General features: G+C 54.6%; 1 protein-coding gene across 6 annotated transcripts in view; it reads right to left on the bottom strand.

Moving 5' to 3' along the window:
- The window catches only part of CACNA2D2 (calcium voltage-gated channel auxiliary subunit alpha2delta 2), a 587,011-nt gene that overhangs the window by 47,268 nt on the left and 520,547 nt on the right, over nt 1-19,196 (bottom strand). For all 6 annotated transcript variants that reach the window (XM_073352554.1, XM_073352555.1, XM_073352560.1 and 3 more), the window contains 2 exons: nt 8,158-8,247; nt 7,507-7,578 (listed from right to left, as the gene is read on the bottom strand). In XM_073352554.1, the coding sequence (XP_073208655.1) occupies nt 7,507-7,578; nt 8,158-8,247 (162 nt within the window). The remainder of the gene's footprint in view (nt 1-7,506; nt 7,579-8,157; nt 8,248-19,196) is intronic.

Genomic DNA, 19,196 nt, shown 5'->3' with positions numbered 1-19,196 from the left:
GCGTCAGCACCAGGATTGAGGACAGAGCTGTGGGCATCCCACGTGGGTGGGAGCACAGGTGCCATTCGACTCCCTTAGTGGGTGCAAACACTAAGTGCACACACACACACACACACACTCACACACAGACACTTGGATTTGAAGGGCCTTCTGCAGGTCAAAGCAGAAACTTCACACTCAAATCTCCGTGCCAAGGGGATAGCCATGGGAGAGGCTGATGCTCATGGGCCTGTTCCCCCGACAGCTTTTTGCTTAACTCCTCCAAGTACATTTGAGGCCTCTCTGATACCAGGGCTCTGTCAGGGGAGCAGTGAATGACTAATACAAATGTTATTATCCACTCACCCTGGAGATGTGGCTTGTTTCTCTCTCACAGCTGTGCATCTCTAGGCACCTTCATCCCAAAGTACTTTACAGACTCGACATGTTACCAACTCCCCCCACCCCCAATACTGAAATGCAGCCAGCTCGGGGGTGGAATTTAGCAACTATTATATAGTGTAATGGATCTGCAAAGCAGTGGACTACAATTCTCACCAGCCCTCTTTCCCTGGCCAGGTAAGGGAAAGATCCTGAACCAGGAAGTGCCCAGGGCTCTGTTTGGGAGTGGGGGCCGCATGGAGAGCGGGGGCCGCAGGGAGCTGGAGAGACGCCCCAGAACTGTGGCCAAAGCTGCGGGTGGAACAGACTGTGACGGCTGGACACCACAGCTGGGTGCAGCTCTGGGTGGGATTTATGGGGGAGCAGCAGCGGTTGGGCTGGGAGCCAGTGCAAAGGGGCCCCAGTGAGAGACACTAACTGAGCCTGGCTTGGAAACCCACAAATGCTTATTTGCTTGAACAGAGACTGGATTGGAGAGAGCACCCCAGGCATCGGAACTGCCCCAGGGACCCAAACAGGAAATGGCTCATCATGGCTAGCACCTACAAGACCTAGCTGCTGTACTTGCCTCCAAGACACAATACACTACTGGCACCCTTGGGGCTTGGGGTACAGAGTAACCCCAATAAGTACAAAGGCAACACAGCAACACTACAAGCAGGAAAAGAAGATTACCATAGTTCAACAGCAGGAGGCGTGTGAAACAGGCTGAATGTACTCACTGAAATGAAGACAGAATGGCTCAACTCTTCAAAGACACTTAGGCGTCAAACTCCCATCGGGAGTTAGGCACCTAAATGTACCTTGGAGGATCCATAACCCCAGCGTTATGGAAAATGCCACAGAGTCTTAACTGAGAGACCAGCAAACAGTGACGCTCTCTGGGACTTGGGGCCACCAAACTAACCACAAAGCCAGGACAGGATGCACAGGGAAAAATCACAGCAACGGGACTATCCTATGAACGTGAGTTCAGTGCCAGGGAACAGCTGACGAGAGGGAGGGGCTTAGTAAGGAGACCATTAGAAGAAGCCAGAATTGGTTTGTAAGGCTGCCTGCTAGACTCCGAGCTGCCCTGGGTAAAGTTAAGACAGGTCACTTAATTAAGAGCAAAGTGCTCAGGCTGTCAAGGGCTGTCTTAGCATTTAACGTCTAGCTCTTTAGCATTGGTTCTGCGCATTCCCCCTGCCTGAGGTCTCCCCAGAACAGTAATGGAGTTTTGCAAGCCCTGACTGCTGCTCTCTGCACTGTTCTCTTCTTATTACCTGTGAGACCTGAACAGCAAATTATAACCTCCTCAGGCTACGATCACAGCCATAAAAAGCAACTCGACCTGAGGGTGGATTTGCTCCCCTGGGTCCTAATTGTTCCCCAAATGACCATGGGTGTGGGGGGTTGGTAGGTAAGAGTCTCAGCCATTTTGCTACATGAGGACCTGCTTGACAAAGGCGAAGACTCAATTTTATCTATCAAAGGCATTTACTGAGGTAGTGTCTCAGCATCTCACCATCTTCAATGCAGTTCTCCTCACAACATCCTATGCGGCAGGGCTGTTATCCCCACTGTACAGCTGGGAAATTGAGGCACAGAGAGGCTAAGGGACATGCCCAAGGTTGTACAGGCAGTCTGTGGCAGAGCAGGGACTTAACCCAGGTTTTCCAAGTCCTAGGCTAGTGCCCTGACGGCCAGACCATGCTTCCTCCATTGTGTATCAGGATTAGAGGTGACTCTGGGTCCCACAATCCAGCCCCAGGCCTCTGTTTCAGCTCAGTATGGACATGGGTCTGAGCCAAAAAGTCTGGCTTCAGATCCAAACTTCCCCCAGCTCTGGGGGTGTGAGCAGAACCAGGATTTTAAATTGCCCCATTCTTGGGAAAGGAGCCAGCTGCCAAGGTCTGGATCCAGATCTGAAGTTTCTGATAGTTTGGTTCCAGATTTTGGGCCCACCTCTACGCAGGACATGCCCATTCCCTTCTCCACCCTCACACATCCTGCCCTGCTGCTGCTCCCCTTGATGAGACACCAATGCCCACAGCTGCTATCCCACTTGATGTGGGACAGGACAGGCTGCTTCAGCAGGCACTAGCCCAGCTCCTCAGGGGACAGAGGCTTGGTCTCTGGCCTTGTTGCTTACTCAGTTGGGAAACAGATTGCTGGCTGCTTACGAACACATAATACCGCTGCAGTGATCAATCCAGAGCAGTACAAGGAGGGGAGCATGACACTGGGGGAGAGGAGGCTGAGCCAGTGCGGAGCAGTGAGTTGAGGCGGGTGGTTGAATTAGGGCATTATTGCCGGGGATCTGGTTAGCAAGGGCTACGTGTCGCATTTGCTCGTTGCTTTGTGTTTTATCCACCTGCCCCGGCTGCCTCTGGGAGCTGCCCAGAATTCACCCCTACCAGCTCCCTTGTCAGGCAGCATCCGACTCCCCTGCAGCTGGTGGCCTGCTCTTTGTTACGCTGGAGCAAATCTCTGGGCACCTGGGGCTTTCCTCCAGGGCAGGAAGGGCAGGATGTGTGAGGGTGGAGAAGGGAATGGGCATGTCCTGCGTAGAGGTGGGCCCAAAATCTGGAACCAAACTATCAGAAACTTCAGATCTGGATCCAGACCTTGGCAGCTGGCTCCTTTCCCAAGAATGGGGCAGTTTAAAATCCTGGTTCTGCTCACACCCCCAGAGCTGGGGGAAGTTTGGATCTGAAGCCAGGCCCTGTGGTCTGGGCCACGACCGCTCGAGAGCGCACAGCAGCAGGGACAGGCCCAGACTCGCGCTCTGCTAGTGCACGGGGTGGATGCAGGTGGGAGAGGATGATGCTAGAGCAGCCAGCCTAGAGATGCCAGTCACCTGAGCGCAGGAGTTGTCCTGCCAGCCCCAGTGGGAGTGGTGGATTCCTGTTAGGGGAGAGGCAAGGGGTGTGCTCCAGCTCCGCTCTCCCTTCCCACCCTTCCTTCACCACTGCTGTGGCTGAGCCCCTCCTGGCGATGCTCCCCCCTCGCCAGCGCCTACCGTTGGCTACATCCGGTGATGCAGCATCCCTGGAAAGGGTCGTGAGCATCTCCTGAAGGACCATGGGCTGCTGTCCCAGCAACGGATCCCTACGCAGCATGCCAGGGCCACGTCACATGCCACAGCTGGGACTCCAGCCTGTGCTTTGGTTTCCAGCACAAATAGCCACCATGGCACACGTGGCTCCCTCAACCCCCTATGGGTTGGCACAAGCTGGGTCTAGCTGCACAACTTTTGTCCTTTAATATTGTATCAACCCGGGAAACTACAAGAACTGGCAAGAAAGCCCAGTGGGAAGGAGGCTGGGGGAAGAGCTCCATTTGGCATACAGAGCCATACATTGGTTCACTAACCCCCACCACTGCTTTCCTCACCTGCCCTGTCTCCCTGATCTGCAAACAAGCTCCACAGAGAAACAGGAGCCACTGCTCCATCTCTCTACATCCCTCCTTCCCCCTAACCCCAGCAACCCCCCTCAGGACATCCATAGCTGCTGGGGTGAATGCAGCATCTCAGCTGTCCCAGCCCTGCCTTTTCGGGTGGGTTGATCCAGCTCATGTTATCCGAATCCTCATGGCTCTGGTTCTGTTCCCAGGGAATTGCAATGGAAGTTAAACCAGGCCCAAGCTCCCAACCTTACCCCCCTTGGCTCGTCTTTGTGGCTGATGCCCCCCGGAGCAGAGGTGCTCTTTTGTTTCAGTATCTAAAGGGTTTTTTGTTTTTGCCTGGAAGCAAAAAAACTGACCAGGAGAATAAATAAACTGTAATAATAATAATAATAACATGAAACAAAACCATTGGAGAGACCCAGGGAAGAGGAGGTGGATGGGGTGGGTGGCAGAAGAGTCAGGGGGTTCTGGGAGGAGAGGGCTAGGAAAGGTCGGAGGTCAAGGATAGAATGCAGAGCGTTAGCCTCAGTGATGCTGGTTCTTGTCTGGAGGGCAGGAAGATGGGCAGGAAAGAGAAAACTGACAGAGAGCAAACGAGAGACCAAATCCAACACATCAGACACTGAGATGAGTCTCTCCTGTCCTGCACTTCCTCCGACGCAGCCTCAGAGATCCTGCTTCCATGGAAATCAATGCAAATTTGGCAGGATCAGGCCCTTACAGGTCACATAGTTGCCGTTCTCAAGCTATGACCTATGGCTAAGGCTACGTGACTTCCAGAGACCTCTGTGACATTTTCCTGAGCAGCTCTCAAGTGCTGCTGGCAGCAGGACCCCCTTGTAACTCCCAGCTGCCACATGCACCCCCCCTGGAGCTCCCAGCTGCCAGGCCACGGGGGGACCCTGCAGCTCCCAGCTTCTGAGAGGGGATCCCACAGCTCTCAGCTGCTGCGGGTGGCAGGGGGAAGCCTGCAGTTATCTAGATGCCACCCCCCCAAGAGCTCCCAGCCATTGTGGGTGGCAGGGAGACCCCGGACCACTCTGCCACCATGGGCGGCGGGGACCCCTCCCGGAGCTCTGAGGCACCGCGGGCGGTGGAGGGGCCCCACAGCTACCCAGTCACTGTCCATAGAGGGGCCCTGAAGCTCCCAACAACCATGGGCAGCAAGGGGACCCTCGCAGCTTCCCAATCGTGGCGGGTGGGGGAGGACCCTGGAGCTCCCAACTGCGGTAGGTGCTGGAGCCTCCTTTCTCCCCATTTTCTCAGGGATATTTTTAGTAAAAGTCAGGGACAGGTCATGGGCTTCTGCAAATTTTTGGTTATTGCCCATGACCTGACCCTTTTACTACAAATATCTGTGATAAAATCTTAGCCTTACCTATGGCGCACCAGTGAGTACTGGCACGCAGGGGTGGGAGGGTGTGTCCCTGGTCACATGGTGCTGGCTCTGCCTCCTTGGCACCAGCTGCCACCTTGCATGCAAAGAAGCTACGAACACATGAAGTTCTTTTCTGCTCCATGCTGCTCCCCCAGGGATGTGATTGCAAGGGGAGGGCAGGGGTCCCGAGGTAGCTTCCCTGCTAGGTAGCAGCCTGTGCAGCCCTACGGTACAGTCTGGACATGTAGTGGCATGTTGGGTATGGATGTAGGCAGCCGGATGGAAAGCTCCCTGGCAAACTCTAGCATTAGCAACCAGGAGGGGCTAGCGACTGCAGAGGACCGGCTAACCCAGCCGGCTATGGTACCGCTCAGTGGCACTCTACAGCCACAAGCAAAAATCATCCTTCATTTAACCCAGCAGGCAGGGAAAGGCCAAATAACCAGAATTTAGACCCAGATCCACAAAGGTATTTAGGCTTCTAACTTCCACTGATTTCCTGACATCCAGGCTGCACTGATACCCTCCAGCTTTGGGGGGGGGCGGTGACCCCACGGCTCAACTGTGCTTCTTCTAGAGCTTCGCCATCACCAGAAACATCTGAGCGATTCCTCCTCGCCTCTCCCTGCCTCTCACATACGCACGTCCTCGTGCCAACACAGCCTGAGCAGTGGGGAGATCGTGGAATTGGCGGCATCCCATCTCCCGTGATGACGCTATCCACTGACACAGATGCTTTGGTCCCAGTATCACAAAGTGTTTTACCAACGGTAATTGGTGGAGCCTTTCGCACTTGCCCCTCTTACGGACGGGATAAAAAGGGATCCAGCTCTAGACACACAGCCCCTGCCGGGGTGGAAAGCAGCAGCTGTTCAGCAGGGCACAGCAGTGCTATAGAACAGTTTGTGGAGGGAAGGGAAGAATATCACATCCCGTGGGAGCTGGTAAAACAGGGAGGCAGGCTAGGAATTTGGCGAAAGACCAGGGCAAACAGCCCTTCCATTTCACAAAGCAGCAAGGCATTTTTAAATCGTCAAGAACTTGATTTTCCATCTTATGCAAGGGGGAGGGGGATCTTTGCCAGCCGGTTCAAGGCTGGGACAGGGAGAACACCACCTGCTGAGCACGCATCGCTAAGGCTAAGATTATGTCATGGAGGTCACAGAAGTCACGGAATCCAAGACTTCCAGTGACCTTCATGACATTGGGGGCCCCGCAGCTGACCAGCCTCCACAGGCGACAGGTGACCCTCTGGCGGGACCCCCCGCAACTACCTGGCCGCTGCCGTTGGTGGCGACTCCTGAGCTGCCCAGCTGCTGCCACTGGCAGGGGTTCCCCTGCAGCTCCCAGCCACCGGCGGCAGTGGGACCCTGGAGCTGCTTAGTGGCCGCTGGCAGGGGTCCTCCCGCAGCTCTCAGCCACCGCAGGGGCAGGATGCTGGACCCTTCTCTCTCCCCATTTTGTCAGAGATGTTTTTAGTAAAAGTCAGTGACAGGTCATGGCTTCCGTGATTTTTTGTTCATCGCCCATGTCCTGTCCATGACTTTCACTAGAAATATCCATGACAAAATCGTAGCCTTACTCATCACCACCTCCTGCAGCACCAAGTGTTGTTCTGTGACGTCTTCCATCCCAATACTGATCCACGCAAGTCTGCTTAGCTTGGGAGAAAGCCTGAGCTTGCAGCAAAAGGTGGCACGCCTGAGAGAATCCCTGCATAGATTGTCCCTCCCTGCCCAGCCAGTGACTCCAGCGATTGTCTCCAGCACAAGAAGATGGGCAGGGAACAGAAAATGGACAGCAAACAAGGTACCGAGTCCAACACGTACCCATCTCTCCTGCTAGTTTTCTGGCCAGATTCATTTGTGATTGAGCTCTGAGCTATCATCTTCCTCTTTAAAACCCAGCAGGGACTCGCTCCAGCCAGTTCCAAATGCCCCAATCTCCCATCCGCTCCTCTTGTCCCTGTGCTCTCTGCCTCTCTCCATGCCATCTCTCACCTGCGGCTACAAGGGCCACGGCCTCTGCAGCTGCTGCCGGCTGAGCCAGCCTCCCTGTAGCTCTCCACTTCCTAGTCTCATTGGAAGACAAACCCTTCCTCCTCTCCCGCTGGCTCCTGGTCCCCCCCGTCCCTGTTTGGGATGCAGTTTGAATTGACACACACTATGCACAGTAATGCTAGGTTGTGTTTTGTCTTTCTCCCCACCACACACACACACACACAGGCATGACTTGATTCTCCACTCCCACTGGCTTGGCCCCAGTGTGACCCCACGGATACCCCTGCACTTTCTCTTAGTTTACAGGGGTGTACGGGCCCCTAGAGCTGGAGAGAGGACGGTAACATTTCATACCTTTCTGTTGCTGCCGCCATCCTCCGTGAGGTTAAACACTGGCAGGGTGCCAGTCACCATCAAGCCCAGGCCCTGGACAGAGAAAGGAAAGGCAACCAGTCAAGCAAGCTCTCGGACATGTCTGCTCCGGTCTGACAGCTCCTTCGCAGGCTCTGCGCTACTGCTGGCCTGGGTCCATTGCATGGCTGGGGAAATCTGGGCATTTATCCCAGGCTGGGACAGAGGCCACAGAACGGAGCTGGTGAGCTGCAGTACCGAGCCCTGGGGGTCCACTGTGTCGACAAGGATCTGCTACCTGTGTCTGGCTTGACATGCTTCCCTCCCACCGTGAAGTTCTGAAGGGGGGTCGCCATGTGGTTTCCTTTTGGCACCAGCAGAGCGGCTGTAAATCTACCCTGAGGGTTCTGCGTCCCGCGGGGGGTAATTGCCAGGACTGTCCACATGTAGCCAGGCTACCCAGTCCCTGATGGGAGCTAGCAGCTCCCAGCTCTCTGACTGAAGAGCCTAAAGCATTATCATAACCCCCTGCTAATTGGAAACCGAAGCTAAATGTCCATGGAGCAGCACCGAGCAAGCAGCTGCTCCAGCAGCTGGGGGAGTAAAAGCACAGGTGGGCGCGGTGGGGAAAGGGCTCGCTTCTGTCTTGCTTACCAGAGCATCTTGATAGACATTGGTCCACTGAACCTGTTTTGCTTTGTTCCCTGCCAGGACCATGGGTCTTCCCAGCACATCCAGGTACTCCTGCAGACACAAGGAGAGAGGCCAGCCATGAGACAGAGACGGGAACCCCCCCTGGCCCATCAGAGATGGGCACACGCAGCCCCAGCCCCGCTGGGAGCAGTGAGAGGAGAAACACCGGCTCATATGCGGGGTATGTGACAGAGCCCAGGCCAGGGAGATCCCTCCACCTTTGCTCCCCCACATCCCTGGCTACTCCTGGCCCTAGGAGAGATGTGGGCCTTCCTGCTTTCAGTTTCTTAGCCCTGGTCCCATCCTCAGTGGGCTGTGGGCTCTGCTCCATTCCCACCAACCCGGCCCCTCAGCTGCCCCTCAATCCCACGGTGCCTACTCCCATTCTGGCTCTCCTGTTGGAAATAGCCAACATCAGCCAGAGGGACTCGTAGCTGGGGGCTCCATGCAACCCCATAGCATGCAACGGTGCCTGCCCGGCTGATCTGGGTGCGGCTGGGTCTTTGTCTCATCTAGGGCTGGGCGGGATGAAAGCTGCCACACCAGTACTTCCCCTTTAAAGGCTGATATAGCAACCCTGCAACATGGTCGGCTGCCTCTCAAGCTCCCCCTTGCTGCCAGGGGTGGCTTCTGCAGTACCCTACCTCAGTTTCCCCTTCACTCAGTAGCTCCATAGAGATTTGTGCCCAGTAACAATGCCCCTCCTTGAGGGCTGGTTTATTGCCATAAAATAAACTCAAACATAAAGTCTCCTCTGCCCCACTTTCCCACAGGGCCCAGCCCCTCTCCTCCCAAGACCTGTTTGTCTTTTTAGAGTCCCCAGCTGGGCCCTTCTGCCCTGGGGGTGGGAGCCTCCTTCCTCCCTGCTGCATCTGCAGGCATCTGCCAACCTCCTGCAGTGCCTTCTCGCTCCAGGCCTCTCCAAGGCCTGATCACATCACCAGACCCACTGGCCACATGTCAAGGCTGATCCCCCAATCTGGCACTTCGAGTGCAGAAGGTGGGGGCCCGCAAGGATTCTAAAAATTAATACTTGCCACTCCAGGCTTGTATTAAACTCCCAAAGTTACAGCTTTTCTCTGACCTTGGCTTGGTAAACGCTGTCATCACCCAAGTGAAAAACTGCCTCTTGCAAATCCTGGAAAAACTCACTTGGGAAGTTTTCCCTGAGGCCCCTCAGCTTGTCCACCCCTCCCTTGGGGAAGCCGAGAAAGAAAACAAACAAAAGGGAAACCCGGCTGTTGCCACCAGCTAATTGAAAAACATATGCACAGACCTTTTAAGACACAAACCAATCAGGTTTTTAAAAAAGGTAAATTTTATTAAAAAAAGAAGAAAGGAAACACATCTGGAAAATCAGGCAATTGCTAGATCTTATAAAGCAACTGAAAAGGGGTTAAACACTAGGAATGGTTCCCGGGGTCCAGCTTAACATTACAAAAGAAAACAAAAATACCTGAGCTTAGCACAGAGGAAATCCACAAGCCAAAATAAAGAAATAAACCTGATCACATCTATCTAAACATTCCCTGTCCCAGTGAATCCTTCTAGGTACGGAAGATAATTTTTCATACCTGGTTTAAACTTTACACAGTATTCCTGCTGCCCCTGTCTCTTCAGCCAAAAGAGAACAACCGAGAGACAAAGGGAAAGCTTTTTTCCCATTTTTAAAAAATTCTAGCCATCCCATTGATGCTTTTGGTCAGGTGCCCACTCCCTTTCCTTTACCTGGGGGACTCTATTAACCTGGGGGACTCTGTTAAAGCAAGCAGAGAACAGCCACCAAGAGGGCCTTTTCGCTAACTGGCTGGCTGGGTGTGCATAAAAGGGAGCTCCCCCTCGCCCCCTTCATTTATCGCACCACATGACTGTCATTCACTGGGTGCTCCGTAAGGGCTTTCCCACCCGAGGTTACACCCATCAGTGAAGCCTTGTGACTGCCCCAACTGTACAGATGGGGAAACTGAGGCTCAGAGAGAAGCGATGACATCCCCAAGGCACACAGAGAGTCAAGGGCAGAGTCGGGAACAGGACCCCCGAGTCCTGCAACCCTGCTCTAACCACTAGATGACACTGCCTTCAAGTGATGCTGTTGAGCTGAAGGTCAAGAAATCCCCTCGGAGCTAGACTGCGCACGTGTGGGCAGATGGGGGAGGGACTGGCACTGGACAATTCTTTCTCTGTCTCTTCTACTACCACCATGACACCCACCTTTCTCTGGGCATGTACAGGCTCTGCGTTACTGCAGGGTCCTTCCTTCTGCCCCCGCCAACAGAGAACTTCCCTCACCAACTCATTCCCCCCTTCCCCCACTGCAACACCTGACACTGATGGCAGCATTGACAGGCATTCAGCATTGACTCAGGCACACAGGTTAAGGCCAGTTTTGGGTCCCAACTTGAGACTCCTTAAAGGGCAGGATTTCCAGTCAACGGGTGCTCCCCACTCTCTGACACCGAGGCCCCTTTGAAGGGTCTCAAATTGAGCCCCCCAAATCACTAGCCCCTTTTGAACACCCAGGACTCAGCATGCAGCATGGGGTATGTTTGTGGGGGAAGTCTCCTGCCCCTGCTTCTGGGAGGCAGCGTGGCCTAGTGGATAGAGCACTGGGTTGGCGTTTAGGAGACCTGGGTGCTATTGCTAGCTCTGCCATGCTGGTTGACATTGGGCAACTCATAGCCTCACTCTGTGCCACAGTTTCCCCATCTATACAATGAGGATCATGGCACTGCCCTCCCTTTGTACAGCACTTTGAAATGTGCTAATGGAAAGAGCGAGGTAGTAGTGCCCACCTCCCCTCTCACTCATTCACCCTGTACTACCCCCATGGCAACACTCCTGCTCTATACTGCTGGGACAGAGAGCACAACCAGGCCCGAGGTGGCTCCCACAGGGGAGTAGCTTTTCGTCCTACTGACTAAGGAAGGATTTAAGCAGCTGAGCCCCACCACCTCTGCAGACCACAGCAGAAGGAGGGTGATGAGGAAAGCATCAGGAGTGATGTGAACCGCACCTGTGAGTCATAGAATATCAGGGTTGGAAGGGACCTCAGGAGGTCATCTAATCCAACCCCTTGCTCAAAGCAGGACCAATCCCCAATTTTTGCCCCAGATCCCAAATGGCCCCCTCAAGGATTGAACTCACAACCCTGGGTTTAGCAGGCCAATGCTCAAACCACTGAGCTACCCCTCCCCCTAATCCTTTCTAAACCTGCAAATGTGCTACCAGTGTCTCCCCGAGTACCAGAGTAGGGGGAAGGAATGGGGACAGACTGGAGGCTCTGTGCTCTCGGCCACCTGCCCAAGTGCACTGGGGGCAGCGCTGCCCATCAGCCCTCCCTTCTCCCCAAACAGATTACCTGCCCCTGCAGGTTGCCATGGAGAGAGCAGCAGGCTGGAGCCTGGGCCCTGAGGGGGCTGTATTCTTTCTGGATGACAAGAGAGAGAAGCAAGGAGAAGGCATGGAGCAGGAGCGAGCCATGCAGCCAGAAAGAGAAAGCATAGATCCTAGGAGAACACCAGGAATGCCATTAAAGCTGTATCCACGCTCACCGTTTAGCCCCATGGGAGAACTACTGTAGATGGGCCCTATCTATCTAAGCTGCTTACATGGCCCCCATCATATCCGGGCACCTGACACTCTTTAATGTATTTATCCCACCCCTGTTCAGCAGGGTAGGGCTGGTATCCTCAACCTGAGGCTCAGCATTGCACGGGACAGAGCAGGGATTCGAACCCTGGTCTCCTGCCAGCGCTCTGACCACTGGGCCATCCTTTCTTTCCACTCAGCTGAAGCACCAGGTAATTGAGCCCTGCTCCGAGCAGGCCTGAGCTCCCACAGGACAGCAAAGGCACAGCCGTCTGGCGGCAACCCTGCGGAGCTGTTTAAAATTAGAGCATGGGAGGTGAATTCTGAAAGAAACCGACCTCCAGGCCCTTACTGCTGTGGGTACACCCCACTCACCATGAGCACACGGCTCTGCACCCGTGCCAACCAGCTGGAAACAAGAGTGCTAAGGGCACCCGCGGGGCCCGGCTGCAGACCGCGTAGACGTACCGAGCGAGCTGGGGTGCAGAAGCCTGAGTGATTCCCCAGGGTTCCAGGCGGGCTTGTGCAGCCTGCAATGGTGCCTGTGTTGCCGTGGTTTCAGTGCTCCAGTACCCAAGCAAAGCAAGATTCGGGCTAGCTCAGGTCCGTCGACATGAGCGGCAATCCCAGCCTGCGCTTGCAGTGCAGACACACAGCGAGAAAGGTTCTCAGCTCTGCCGCAGACACCCTGTGAGACGCTTCGCCCCGTGCCTTTCCTCGCTGGCACAGTGGGGACAGTGACACAGCCACGGGGGACTGGGAGGAGGGATCTGGCCAGACAGGTGCCCATGGGTACCCTGCAGATGATCGCTGGCTGGCGAAGGAGGCGGCAGGAGAAAGTGGAGGCAAAGAATGGAGAAGAGGGAAGCAAGCGCTGTCAGCCACATGGAAAGAATTCAAAGCGAACGGCAAATTCCAGCACGAAGTGCGGCCATGCAAGAGATGCCCCCTCTGCTGCAGTGCCCGGGCCGTACTGGGCCCTGGCTGGGAGGGATAGTCCCATGTTCCAGTCTAAGTCAGAAACATTCACTGCAGGCCAAACGCTCTGAGGAGTGCTGGGGAGCTATGCCAGAGAAAGGGAGGGTTCCAGGCAGCACCGAGGGCTCAGGGGTCTCTGTCCCCTCAGGCTGTCTCCCTTTTGTGTTTGTTGGCACACCTTCGCACAGCGACTGCATCATGGGGTGCGTCCTCGCCCTGGGAGGCAGCATTAGGAAGTGGCATGACATCACCACAGGCCCTGATGCAATGCGGCACCATGGAAGCATACCGTTCAATAGCCAGCTATACTGCAGGCCTTGGGCCCATTGCACCTTCTCCTTACTAGGAGCCCAGCCACATCTGGGACTCCCTCATTTTCCTCTAGGCCAGCCTGGGGGATATGGGACAAACCACCAAACCCTTCTGTGAATGGCACGACAGGAAAGAGGTAGGGACAAGGAGCCACTTCTTCCCGAACATCCACCCCCTGCTTCCCACCCTGCTCACACTGCCCTATGGGCCCCCTAAGAAAACCTATAGCTGCACCAAACATGGGGGGCCCTCTGGCAAACTGCAGGGCTGCAAGATGCAGCCCCATCCAAGATCCCGAGTGACCACTGGTCAAGAACTTGGTAGTGACCCAAACAGAGCCCAGTGGGAACGTCAGCAGGGGAGACAGACGTGATGGGGAAGTCCAGCCATTCACCATATGGAGGGACCCAGCATGGCGAGATGCTGGCCAAGCCCTTCCGAGTGATTGTGGAGGAGTCTCTGCCGTGTGGTAGGCTGAATGGTTCTGGATGGCCAGGAGTACCATGGGTCAGCTGGGATGGGGCTGAGAATGGCTCAGGCACCAGCTCAGCAATTCTCCAGACTGTGCCGGCAGAGCCCTGAGAAATGTCTTGGCTGCATGAACGCCAGTTATGTATGATGTTCATGTTACTCTGCACCCCTGGGTGGGAGCAGGAACTGAACGAACAACCTCTGGATCTTACAAGCAGGAGCCTCAATGGGTGGAGCGCAAAGAGCCGACCCAGAGCCCTGGTGGGCTCAACAGTCTCTCTCTGGCCCAGCCAGTACTGGAGAGGGTGCAGTCCCACCGCACGATGGGCTGCGGAGGTGTAGTGAGGGAGGTGATAACCACAGACGACGCTGGAGGACAGGACTGGTTGCCCAGCAAAATGGTGCCTGGCTCATCATATCCTCAGCAAAACTCTCAATTCCAATGGGAAGGTTTGCCTGAGGGAGGACTGCAGGATCAGGCCCGTGGCTGGATCAGACAAACAGTCGTTCGGAGCACGTCCAGATGAACACACTGGCAATTTAGCTTTCTGAATGGGGGGAGCAGCAGGCGCCAATGAGCTCAGTAACATGACATCTGTCACTAGCACAGCAGCTTCACTTTACTACCCTCTGTTCCAACCAGCCTACTCTGCTTCACCCCAGGCACTAAGAACGTAGGACACAAAAGACTACACAACCGCCCCAGCCACCCCTCTCAGAGCCATTACTCGGATGGAGTTTGACTTTTCAGGAGAAAGGCAACAGACTCGGGGGCTGTCTGAGCTCAGATTCAAGACAGCGGTGAGCTTTATGTTAGGGTGGTTCTGATCTTGTTTTACACTTAATTTCAAAGGGATACAATTGCGAGAATGGATGTCTCTGAGAAATTAGTGCACTGTAGCTCTGCATTGCTGGTTGGAGTCTTTTTAGTTGTTTTCTGGTTTCTGAGCTATTAGGGGCCGTGTTTTCAAGCGGAGATTCCAATAAAATCACCTGACTCCAGGAGCTAGAAGGTGAAGGAAATCATCAAATCTGCAAGGCTTGTAATCCACAGATTCCAAGGCCAGAAGGAATCACTGTGATAATCTAGTCCGGCATCCTGTATAGCAAAGGCCAGAGACCTGCCCCACAATAACTCCTTTCAAACTAGTGCAGACCTTAAAAAAAAAAAAAATCAAAATCTTGATTTAACAGTTGCTGGTGACAGAGAATCCACCAAGATGCTTGGAAAATCGTTCCAAAGGTCAATTGCTCTCACTGTTAAAAATTTACACCTTATTGCCAATCTGAATTTGGCTAGCTTCATCTTCCAGCCATTGGATTGCATTAGACCTTTGTCTGCTAGCCTGAAGAGCCCATTAGCAAATATTTGTTCCCCAGGAAGGGTCAGGTGGGCTGGAGACCCCAAGCTGTGACATTACTGCTATTTTTAGTAATGCACGCTAGCGGGGCTGGAGTCTGTCTACCTGGGCTGAGAAGCTTATGCCAGTGGCAGGGCCCCATGAGTCTATCGCTAAAAGGCAGATTCTCTAGTCCTTTACTCATTCCTGTGGCTCTTCTCTGACCCCACTCCACTGTATCAACATCCTCCTTGGATGGTGGGCCCCAGAACTGGACACCGGACTCCAGCAGTGGCCGCACCAGTGTCAAACACAGAAACAGAGAGTTGGCAACACCCAAGAGAGAGATTTTGTCGCTTGCACCTTTACGTCTCGGGCCAGGTCCTCAGCAGCACCAGCTCAGGATATGTCCCAGGATTTTCAAACTGACCACGTGTCACTTAGGACCACGACAGCACCATGCAACATTCCCTGAGCGTAACCCCCTGCTTTGGGCTCTGTGAGGGCAAGGCTGTGACCTGGTGCGCGAGGAAGTGCTAACAAAGCAGAGGTGCACAAAGGGGGTGTGGGGTCAGACTCCCAGTCCTCACACCAGGTATGATGCCAAGTGGAGGGGACATGCTCCCCCCCTTCCCTGGCTCTGTGCCTCCAGTACCGCGCTGGCAGGATGGGTCTGGTGCCAGGGGGGCTCCTGTGGCCATGCTTCCCTCCCTTTCTTGGGCTGCAGCCAGCCCCTGCACTAGGCAGCAAGGTGGGGTTGGGAAGGAGCAAGGGGCCTCCATCTCCTGAGTGTCCTCTGCAGGAATCTGCTGCAACTGCAGTGCCTGAGAGCAAGTATAGCTCCCAAAAGGGGTGCGGAGGAGGTGGGGCCACGCCTCCCCCCTTCCACAGTAGCCAGTACTTCTGGGAGAGCTTTATGCCGGCTTTTAAAGGGTGTTGGAGCAGGAGTTCCCCTCTGCCTGCCAGGGGCTTCTGCAGAGCATGTGTGTGCAATACACTGGGCACAGAAAGGCCCAGTTTCTGTCCACGGCTCCGTGCACTGGGGCATGGACACCACCATCTAGGAGAGGGCAGCACAGCAACTGGCACAGCGGGAACCCAGCAGGTTGGTCCCCCGGCAATTTCCCTTTTTCTTGTCCCTAGACTCAGCCCCCTCCTGCCACGGCGAGGGGGAGCGCGTCTGTCAGTCCCTGTGCAGAGCTCCCGGTGAGCTGCAGCAGTTGCTCCTTGCTGGGTGGACACTTCACCAGTGCTGGCTCCTGTTGTAGCTGGAACTAGCTGCACTGCCCCACAGCTCCCCGTGCTGGGTGGCTCATGTGCCCTTGCAGAGGCACCAAGTCCAGATTTACCCAGCACACAGACAGACAGGGGGCATGTCTACATTGCAGTCGCAGGCGTGATTGCAGCTCAGGTGGGCAAACCTGTGCTAGCTAGATTAAAGACAGCACAGCTAACACGAGCAGTGGCGTGGGCTCTACGAGCCCCCTGGAACCCTGGGCATGTATTCACGTTCCTGCCAGCTAGATTGTGCCAGCTAGATCAAAGCTAGTGCACGTCTGCCCACTCAAGCTGCAATCACACCTCTGATTGCTGTGTAGATGTACCCAAAGCCTCTCATACGACACACGGAAGCAGACGCGCGCTCTTGAGAGTAAAGATGGGTCTCAACGTTTAAACTCACATACACACACTCAGCAGCCCCCCCTTTCCCCACTTGCATCTGCACACAGTGTGAATCTCATCTCTCTTCACACTGGTTTTATCTCATGGCCTTCAGCGCAGTTCCTCCTGATTTACACCGGGGCTAAGAAAGATCAGGCTCAGTCCCTGTGCATACAGCTGTCTCCCTGTACTCCCGTACGCTCCCAGGAAAATACACCAACCCAGATCTGGTGCCTGGCACCACAAAGGCCCATGGCAGCTGGGCGGAGCAATTGCAGGGAAAGTCCTGGAGCATGGTCAGTGCCGACAAAAACTTTGGAGAATTTAGCTGCGAACTCTATCAGCTCTCTACTGAGCATGTGCAAAATGAGATTTTTCAAAGGCCAAATGTTTTTTCATGGGAACATCCCGGACACAAGGATGATCCATCAGTCAAATTCCAAGCCCTCGCTCCAAAGCCCAAAGGTGTGCGAACTTCTCAGTGAAACTGCTGCAAGATTCTTTTTTTCACATGGGCAAAACAATGTATTTTTTCCCCTAATCTCGTTCTTGGAAATGGTTAAACCATTTTGGCTGACAGCTGAAATCAGGCTGAGGCAGCCACATGACATGGAAAATTTCAGCCCGAACAGTTAAAGTCTGCCAAATTTCTAAAGTAACTGAAAACAGGGTCTTATAATGGGAAGTACTGGGCAACCTTAACAATAAGCAGTGCTACTTTAGAACTTCTCAAACCTGAAGGCTCCTCTGGCTTCTGGTTCCCAAGGGGACCCTCTGAACCCTGTGAAGAGGGTCATATCCAAACAGGTGGTTTGAGAGGGCCATGGACTTGAAACTAGTGAGCACATGCAGGAAACTTTGCAGAAAGATCCCAATGCCTCCACCAAGAAACTTGACACTTCCTGGCAATGAGATGGGGACACAAAGCCGAACCCCACGAAAGGTGACAAAGCAGCAAAGACAAAAAGCTGCTTGTCACTGGGTGAGGCTGGAAAGGTTCAGTATAGCCACGAAGGGTTCAGTATAGCCTGGCTCAGAGCGCTCCCCTCTCTCCAGAAGTATCTTGTGGGACGTGCCAACATCTGGCTTCTAGTGATGAGGCAACAGGTTCTTCTCTTCCTTTCATCTGGATCCCGCTGCTGACATGCTGAGGATTGGAGCGTAGAAGGAGCCAGCTGGTTGTTTTCTCTAGCCTTAAGGCTGGTGACTGTTTGGGATTCAGCTTTCTAACCGGACCCCTGGGAAGTTCACAGCAGTTTTCGGACAGTCTCTCTCAGGTGGGAGCCTTGGAAAGGAGATGCCGACTGCCCCTTCAGAGTGCTCACAACACATTTATTAGCAGGGAGGGGAAAAGCCTCTGGGGGTTATCCATCTCGCTGGCTTTTTAACTGTCTTGGCCCATCCAAGAGCCAGATCAAAGCTGGCTCATCTATCGACGGGAGGGGGCAGGAATGCAGCAGATGAGCTAATGAAGAAAACATCTTGCAGGTTGTTCTCAGCCATCCGGGGGCGATGCATGCCCTGATGCATGCCACCCTCCCAACATCGAGTGAGCCGCCAGCGGGGAGCCTCCTGTCAAAACGCCTGGCTCTCTTCCCCAGGGATAAGGCTCTGCTGATGGGGGAGGCACTACACATGCTGCCACCCAGCGGTCTGGATCCACAGGAGCTACACAGCTGTACAGTCTGCCAGGGTACCTCCAGCCCAGGGGCTGCAGATTTCATTGCTGCTACTACCATGTGTCTCCTGCATTAGACAGGGCTGGACGAAGGTTGGGGTCTGGGATGTGACTGACAGCTCTTTGTCCAGTGCAGGGTTAAACCAGTCTGTAAGCAGCAGTCTCCAGAGAGGGGTAATTCCACTGGCCCAGAGAGGGGAAGGGCCTGGAGCCCCTCCTCTCCTGCCTGCCATGGAACTGCTCTCTCTCACAGGCCTGGCCTTATGGGACTATTCACTCTCCCTGATGTCCCACCGGGGGCTGGCAAATTGCATCTCACTTATCTGTTCCCCAGAGGAGCCTGTGCTCTGCATACAGCACGCATCCCCCACTGGACTGCTCCGTACCCATACAGGGCTCCCCATCTGTCCCATGCTCCATCTCTACAGGATGGGCAATACCTACACCCTACACCAGAGTCATGGGACCAGGGTGTGGGGAGCACATGGCACCTGGACCCTCCCCCAGGATGGGACTGGGGGGCACACGACACCCGGACCCTACCCCAGGATGGGATGGCAGGGGGGGAATGACAGGACACTCGGACCCTACCCCAGGATGGGGGCAAGGGGTGGGGACACCAGGACTTTATTTTCTCCCCATTCTTGCTGGTTTCCCTTTGAGTATCCAACATGACAGCTGCAGAGAAACCAAGGAAAGGCAAAGGGAGCAGAGAACTGCCCCCAGAGATGAGGAGAAGGAGAACCAGGGGAAGAGCAGAACTTCCCCAGCCGTTCAGCGAGGCTAGGGGACAGGCCAGCCCCCAGCGTCCCATGGACAACCTTGTGCAACCAGCTTAAGCTCACTCACTCTCCCATTCATTTTCCCCCTCCCTCTTTTGCTGTGTTGTTTTGCAATTGTCTGGCTGGAAGGCCTGGCTGGGCTGTGAATGGAAGGCCACTAGCCCAGCCCAGCAGTGCCATTTGCCAGGT

Source organism: Lepidochelys kempii, chromosome 7 (genome assembly GCF_965140265.1).
Source record: "Lepidochelys kempii isolate rLepKem1 chromosome 7, rLepKem1.hap2, whole genome shotgun sequence".
Lineage (NCBI taxonomy): Eukaryota > Metazoa > Chordata > Testudines > Cheloniidae > Lepidochelys > Lepidochelys kempii.
This window is presented reverse-complemented; position numbering and strand designations above follow the sequence as displayed.